This window comes from Acyrthosiphon pisum, chromosome X (genome assembly GCF_005508785.2).
Source record: "Acyrthosiphon pisum isolate AL4f chromosome X, pea_aphid_22Mar2018_4r6ur, whole genome shotgun sequence".
Lineage (NCBI taxonomy): Eukaryota > Metazoa > Arthropoda > Insecta > Hemiptera > Aphididae > Acyrthosiphon > Acyrthosiphon pisum.
The window spans coordinates 28,249,119-28,258,132 of record NC_042493.1 but is presented as its reverse complement, the minus strand read 5'-3'; the positions used below and the strand labels follow the sequence as shown (position 1 = coordinate 28,258,132).

General features: G+C 29.3%; 1 protein-coding gene across 1 annotated transcript in view; it reads left to right on the top strand.

Annotated features, from left to right (window-relative positions):
- Positions 1 to 3,981, top strand: part of LOC100159885 (suppressor of hairless protein-like) — an 11,648-nt gene extending 7,667 nt beyond the window's left edge. Inside the window, exon 2 of the mRNA XM_003245705.4 lies at positions 1,138 to 3,981. Coding sequence (XP_003245753.1) covers positions 1,142 to 2,689 — 1,548 coding nt within the window. The 5' untranslated portion in view covers positions 1,138 to 1,141 and the 3' untranslated portion in view covers positions 2,690 to 3,981. The remainder of the gene's footprint in view (positions 1 to 1,137) is intronic.
- Positions 3,982 to 9,014: the final 5,033 nt, after the last annotated feature.

Sequence of the window (9,014 nt, the reverse complement as noted above, 5' to 3'; positions counted from 1 at the left end):
TACAACAAAATAAGGAAATCGCTACATGAGAAATCGAGTGAATATCCAATGTTGTAAAAATTTGAATTTCAAACGATCATAAAAATTTAATTTGACTTTCTTATAGATATTTTTTGTTTGATAAAGGTAGATAATCTTATAAGGAATCTTGTATTACATTTTAAAAACGAATTCTTAACTCAAAATAATTTGCTAATTTTCGCGATTTTTCCATATTTTGTCAATTTTTGAACTTTAAATGCTTATAAAAAAAAACTGTGACTAAGGATTTTTAGTATTTTTCATCTGCCTTTGAAACAATATACTTGGAGCCTAATATACTTAAATTTTCAAGCTTTTTTGATAAACAAATAAAATTTTATTGATATTTTTAGAAAAAAAACTAAAAAAAAATGAAAACTGACAATGACGGTAAAGAGCTCAAAATATTTTGAAAATTTTATCGTGTATAGAAAATGGAAATGTAAACATTCAGTCAAAATTTCATGTATCCACGGTCATTTTTTTTAAAGTTACACCAAAAACCAAAATCGATTTTCTCGAAAACAGATTTTGCGTAAAAATTCTCGTTTTTCCTTAATTTTTCTTTTGTTTTTCCCGGAGCTTTTGAAAACTACTGTAAAATTTAAATTTTGACCTCCCCAATGCACCAACGATATTCACTTTCTGATCGAACAAGATACTGAAGTTGAAAATCGTAGCATTATTTCGACTACTTATCGTGTACACAGACACAAAAAAAATTAAAAAATTAAAAAATAAAAACAATAAATAAAAAAACACACATCATTGTAAAATCAATACATTCATCGTTCCACTCAGAATCTAAAAAATCGTGTGTAAGGTAATTTATTGTTTTCTTTTTAATAAAATGTATAAAGTTATAATTTTTTTAAGAAAATACTATGCAATACCTACCTACAATAATTTAGTACTATAATGTTTTATCCTTGGCGGTTTATATAGTATATCTATAGCCATATAGGTGTGTGTTATTTTATAACTTTTGATCTTAAAATAACTTGTAAGACTTTTCTACTCTTTTAAATTACAAATTTGATTTTGTTTAATTAAAAATATTACATTGAATTTAATTTTGAATCACTTTTAAATAAATATTTTTTGTGTTTTTATTAGATTTATGGGAACTTGGACGCTAAAATCAGAGAAAGATGGTGATACGGATGATGGAGAAGTGGTAGGCTCTTTAAGCTGTTATAACTCCGTGGAACTTCTTGGAGTGCCAGCAAGGATGCCTCACCATTATGGTCCCGAAGCTCCCATGCAGTTTCGACCGGAACAGCGTCTAACTAGAGATGCAATGGAGAGGTATCTACGAGATCGCAACGATTTAGTGTTGGTTATTCTCCATGCTAAAGTAGCTCAGAAATCGTACGGTAATGAAAAACGATTTTTTTGTCCACCCCCTTGCATATATTTGTTTGGTGATGGCTGGAGACTTCGGCAAGAACAACTATTAAGAGAAGGAGTGTCTGAAGCTAATTCTCAGATGAGCGCATTCATTGGTATTGGAAGCACTGACCAAGAGTTACAACCTCTTGACCTTAACAATGGAAAGCAGTATTGTGCTGCGAAAACGTTGTTCATTTCAGATTCGGACAAACGAAAACATTTTATGTTGATGGTTAGAATGTTTTATAATATTGGTTATGACATTGGTACATTCCACAGTAAACGAATAAAGGTTATATCAAAACCATCAAAGAAAAAACAATCGTTAAAAAATGCTGATTTATGTATCGCAAGTGGAACAAAAGTAGCATTATTCAATAGGTTAAGATCCCAAACAGTCAGTACACGATACTTGCACGTGGAGAAGGGTAACTTCCATGCCAGCTCGACGCAGTGGGGTGCATTTACTATTCACTTATTAGATGATGATGAAAGTGAGAGTGAAGAATTCAATGTTAGAGATGGATATGTTCATTATGGCAGTACTATCAAGCTAGTCTGTAGTGTCACTGGTATGGCCTTGCCTCGACTTATAATAAGGAAAGTCGATAAACAGATGGCTCTTCTGGAAGCTGACGATCCTGTGTCGCAACTGCATAAGTGTGCGTTTTACATGAAAGATACAGAGCATATGTATTTATGTTTATCCCAAGAGCGTATAATCCAGTTTCAAGCAACTCCTTGTCCCAAGGAACCCAACAAAGAAATGATTAACGATGGTGCCTGTTGGACGATTATAAGCACGGACAAGGCTGAGTATCAGTTTTATGAAGGCATGGGTCCCGTTAACTCGCCAATAACACCTGTTCCAGTCGTTCACAGTTTGAACTTGAACGGTGGTGGTGATGTGGCTATGTTAGAATTGACTGGAGAAAATTTCACACCTCACCTACAAGTTTGGTTTGGTGATGTTGAATCTGAAACTATGTATCGCTGCCAGGAGAGTATGTTGGCTGTTGTACCAGATATATCCTCATTTAGGGGTGATTGGCTCTGGGTCAGGCAGCCAACCCAAGTACCAGTATCACTAGTGAGAAACGATGGTATAATTTATGCCACGGGGCTGACATTTACATACACGCCAGAATCTGGACCCAGGAATCACATCCAACCCACAGACGACATTATGCGAGCGCCACATCCTCATAATAGGTTACAGCCAGCCATAAACGACGTTCCGTGGAACCAACATTCCAATATTAAAGATTATCAATGATGATGTGTACCGTGAATAAAATTGGACCAAAGAATAGTACTTTTATGGAGTACGAATTAAAAAATGTACGAAAATGTATTGAAAACTATCTATACATTTTCTTTGCATTTTATGCGGTACGGATAAATAATAATAATAAACACACTAATCATGGATAATTTTTAGTTGCACATAATTGTTTGCATATTGGTTCCTTTTAATCATTTTCTACGATTATTCTTATAAATAATTTTTTCCGTCCATTTGATTGGTCAAACAAGCGAATTTCTTACCAAAGTCTAAAGATCGTAATTTTTGGCATGAAATTGGACGCTACGCCTGTTCTGTTATTATATAATTGTGCAATGTCATTAAGATACGTTTTGGGAAAACGTTACTGCATATCTTATAGTTAGTTGAAATTATACATTTGTAAATTAGTTTGTGGAACTCATATAATATCTTGAATTTCAAAAGTGAATCAATTACTTACTATGCAATATTCATCCCGGTCTTAGCTCCCGTTACGAACAGTTTTGATTTTAATGACTAACCGTAATTATCTATAAGCTTCTCACGAAATTACTAGTTACTGACATAAATTATTAGTCTTGTCTACAAATCAACAAGACTCAAGAGTAGGAACAAGTTTGATCGTTAATTGAAGTTGTAAACAGCTTTACATTTTAAGTCAAACAAATGTTCCTAAACATACAATTATAAAACGATCAATACAATAAATTCAAAATGATTTACGTGTCTAAAAGAGAGAAAAAACTAATTATTTTACTTTTGAAATTCATGACCCTTTCAGTTAACAGTATTTTCAAATTAATTTTTTAAGTAGGTATAAAAAAGCAAAATGCATATTCTACGGTGCTTAGAATTATATACATAATAAAAACAATAACATCGTACACTGGCTAATGATATTTTGTTTCCAAACCAGATTTTGAAGTTTTGGTTTATATTTGTATGAAACAAAATATATTTTTTTAAGAAGTGCATTTTTTTATCATTATGGTTATTTTAGTTAAGAATATGCGTGATAGATATGATTATATTATAGTTTTAAAATGGTAATATTATGAAATCTGATTACTGTGAATCTATGTTATTAAATTTAGTATTATTAAATATTAGCCTGTGGTCAAAAAAAATCTTAATTTTAACACACATCATAATCGCGGAATGATTCGTTTATTTTCTTGAACAACATCACGTGGTACCTATTCTACCTACCTACTAAAACATAATGTTTTATTTTATTTTTTATTTTAATTATATTACTACTTATATATATATATATATATATATATTTATTATATATGATATGTATTTTGTACTAATAATTATTATTGCTGTACCTGTACTTGACTGATTTTATAAACAAAATGTAGTGTTTTTTTTTTTATTTTTTACTTGACATGTAGCTAAAACTTGGTTGATTTTAATTATTAGTTTTGCCGCCATTCATGCCAAACACTTGATGACTATAATTTATTACTGTGTAATTATATTTTATATAGTGTAACTATAAGACAGTAATGCCAAAGAAAATTTAGTTTGTAATGGTTGTGATCAATATTTTAGAGCATTTATTTTGTTATTCTTGTATAGCTTTCTTCCGTAGATATTTTCATGAGAAATCTGTCGTTTATAAACATATTATATTTTATTTTATTTCTTTGGTGGGTATATTTTGTTTGTGATTTATTAGGGCTGTTAAATATGTATTAATCTATTTTCTCACTTTTCTAATCTGTATGTTAAACTACCACAGATGTAAAATATAATTTTTATTAGTTTTGATAATGTATTTAATTGTAAATACATGTAGAATTAATTGTTTTTGATGTTATAACTAAAACTATTTATTGTGAAATTTTATTGTGTTTTACTGAATTTACGATCTATAATTCACTGAATTATGTGTATAAAATGATAAATAAGTTACTTATTTATTATAATTTGTACTAAAAAACGAAATTTAAAAGAATATTTGTGAACGAATTCAGATACATATTTTGTAATAATTATGATGAAAATAATGTTGTGAACAATATAATGTTATCAGCTCTAATAAATAATTATCATTTTATTTTTAACGAAAAATACTTATTCCCTTTATAATTATGAGTTATTATACAATAATGTGTGTATTATAAAGCGTTTTAATATTCTATATACAGAATATATATATATATACTATTTAGGTACTTGTATAGGTAATATACACGTATGTATATATAATATATATTTGTGAATAAAAACTTAAAACGTATTTATCTATCAAAATGCTTGTCAGTGCGTACTTTATTGTTCTACAATATGACATTTTCAAGTTTTTCCTAATTGATTCCTATAAAAAAAATAAATTAATAATAACAACAACGGGCCTGCATTATATTATAATATGATTGTAATAATGCGTAGTAGTACATAAACATAATAACACTTAAATACTGCCCTCATAATTTATACGAAAAGAGCAGTAAACGGCGGCGGAACGTTCACAATCAAGTCTGAACCGTTAAAAGCAATATTTATTTTGGTTAAGTACTTTTAATATTTATAATTACAATTTTTTTTCGAAGCAAGGGCCACACGCATATGACAAGCATAACATTATAGTATAGGTAGGTAATAGGTATATGCGATATACGCACTTGCAGTTGGGCTTAGTAATAATATCCTAAATCTATATATTATATACCAAAATGGCAATATAAGTGTCAATAAATGGCCAAAAGTTGTACGTCAGTACGTCACAAACAGTAAATTTTACAGAAGAGCAGTTTTAAGATTTTCAATTATTTTTCAGTTTTACAACTGATTTAAAATATTTTGTTGTTTAGGTACATAAATTACTACTTTTAGGTCTTAACTTTGTTTCAATGTACCTAATTATTATGTATCTTTACAATTTAAATGGGACTTATTGTAACTTGTTATAAATGGTAATTACTAATTATAATATATTTTTATTGTGGCATACTTAGTTAGGTATATTAAAAATTGTTAATTAAATAATATTTCGAGATAATTAACTAAATTTTTTTTGACAAACATATCAAGTCCACCCTTGTTATATCCGACCGCTTAATATTTGGACACATAAAATATTTATAGTATTATCAATTAATTTTAAGACTTGTCATAAGTGTAGTGCACCAAAAAAACCTATCTTGTGCTAAAAAATCAAACATTTTAAGTATCAAAAAAACATATTTTAATTATGATATTGACTTATACTGTCATTGTCGAATGAAAAAGACTACCCAGAGGCCAGAATAACTCAATGGATTTATAAAAATGATATTGAGAAAAATTGGACATTCAATCGTCATTAAAGCCATCGAAATAATATTCAAAAACAATTGATTATAATATATAGGTATAAAAGTGTTCTAAAAATAAATAAAGCTTAAAATAAGTAAATGGTACCTAAAGCGCGTGTAATGTTCGAATAATGGTGGAAAAGAACAATAATAATAATAAATTCTGATTCTGGTCACGATGAGATGTTCAGGTTCAATAATTATATGATTATTGTGACATTATATTATAATGAACGTGATTTGATTTGTAAAACTTACCCACTACTATTATAGCAGAAAGGAACCAGCTCGTCTACGGGTGTAGCACACCCATAGCGAATAGCGATATTATATAAGTGGCCAAGTGGGTATATACCTAGACCTAGCTGGTACCTCTTATAATACACAAGTACCTAGCTGACATGCAATCATTAATCACACACACGTAAGGTTTTTCATTCACAGCATAAACGAATTAAAAATAAATAATCGTATTATTAGGTACATAATATAACTATTATTTGAACTGTCTGAAAACACATATTATTTATACCTCTATTATAATATAAGCGCGAACTCCTCGTTATATTATGGTTTATAATTTACAATGATTATTATTCGCGGTCTTGCGTAATTGGCACGCATTATACCTACCCATGTATCATATTATTATTGTTATTATTTGAATTCAATTATTATATTGTGCAGGAGAAGGTTGCGCATGTATAATATTATAATAAAATACTATAGAGTATCGTTGTCGTACGACGTAACGATTGTAATATAAATACAAAATTGTCGAGAGGCGCATCGGTATTTTACCATTTTATAAATAAATAATGATGCCGTGGTTTAAAGAATCCATAATCAGAAAATTATATATATACCAACGTATTATAATATAATATCGGTATGGTATTTTTTATTTGAATAATAATAATGACATTTTTTAATATACGTTGGATTTCGCGACAAAAATTACCTATGAACCGGCACGCTCTATCGACACGAATATTGTATACAATACATACTATAGTAATTGGCATATTATAATATATTATTGTTTATTGTTTGAATTATGTATGATATACAAAATCACCTTTCCGCATAAATGTGATTTTCCTACCTTTTTTTTTTACGTGGCACCGCCAAATGAGGACTGTTTGCACATTACTTGGATCCATGCAGCATCGTTAATTCAACATAATTTATAGCATAATTTACAATATAAAATTGAGTTGCTCTCATAACGCCGAAGCCCATACTTTCCTTAGAAATTGCCTGCAGTTTGTGTAATATGTTGGCTCTGGGCGGCATGCGAGAGTGTTCCTGCAGTGTTCTATATAATACCTATACTTGTGCGCAGGTAAATATAGGTACCTAATGATACTTTTTTTGTTATTTCCTCATGTTATAATATTATAAAATGATAAATGGTATAGGTGTAGACATATAGATTTTTGATATATATATATTACGGTATAACAAGTTCACAAATCAATAAATTGATTAAAACGTATAGGTTTATAAGTGCATTAACGTATAGGTATAACGTTACTTAAGCTATTGATATAGGTATGTGGAGAAGTTCGATAATATTATACTTAATATTAGAAACTCTATTAATTTCATTACGATATTGCAGGAAAACGATATTTATTTATTTTTATTTTTTGGTTGGGTAAGGCGTAAGTGGTTCAAAAGTTCACAGTTCGCCTCTTTAACGCGCTCTGGAATGGTGACGGGACAATATTGACTACTTTTATTTTCATATGTATGGAAAGCCTCTGGAATACCAGCAACCACTCTAAATAACCGGAGACGCTTTAAAAGGAATATTATAGTATCATAATATTATTTTAAAATAATTTTTCAAAAAAATGTTATTAGGTGATATTATATTATAACAAATTAGAGAGTAGGCTTTCATGACTAATCTATAACCACCGTTCGAGGACGATATTTAATAGGTTAGATACTTAGATTTGTAGGTATATATGAATTTTTAATGGGTTGCAACTAGCTGTAATGTGTATTTTGGATGAACGTGTGTCGACCAAATAATGTTATTTATTATTATACTCGGAAAAGTACACAAGCTTACAGCGGACTCAAAAAACATCACCGCTAACGTGAAGAATATTTATGTCCTTTTCCGAGTTTCGAGGGCTATACTGCTCGTAGATGATATATCATTTTTGTATTCTACCACTCACTGTATGCAGTCATCGATGTGAAAAATGGTAGGTACATCGCATGTTAAATTTTAAATCTACGGTAATGACGTCCGTGGTAAGAATTGCGCCTGTAAAGCCGTAAAGTATAATACTATATAGGCGTGTATGCATTAATTAAAAAATTAAACGCATATAATTATTGTTTTATGTACATGCAAAACGTAAATACGTAGTCAAGTAGTAAGTATAGATAATAATTCAAAAAAATAAACTCTTACGAAATGATAGAGGAAATGATATAATATGATGGAAATATTGATTCAACGTTAAAATATATGAAATTTTCATTTCGTAACAATATTACAGGACACGCGCACGCAGAACGTATAATTAATACAACTGATAATATATAGGTATGATGGAATAATATGGGATTTCACAACTTTTATATCAATATCACTTGTTTCGCTATATATACCTATAGATACTATCCGCACTAGTATCTATATAAATGTATAAGGTAGGTATATTGACAAGTGTGAAAAACCTTATCGCTAAAACTGATGGGCTAAAATTTTCTGAGAAGATCGAATTATAGATGTCAACCATATAATATAATTTTATTGGTTTTTTTTTTAAAAAACTGGCAAAGTTTAATCACTATGAATAAATAATAACCCATAATGAAAACTAATAAGTAATCATGACAAAATCCAGTAATTGCTAAAATCACATAGGTACCTACCCAGTCTTGTAAAGTACTTGAGTAAAAGTATTTGAGTAAAAGTATTCAATACTTTTCAAGTACATAAATACGTACTCTAAATACATTTGAAAAAAGTACTTGGG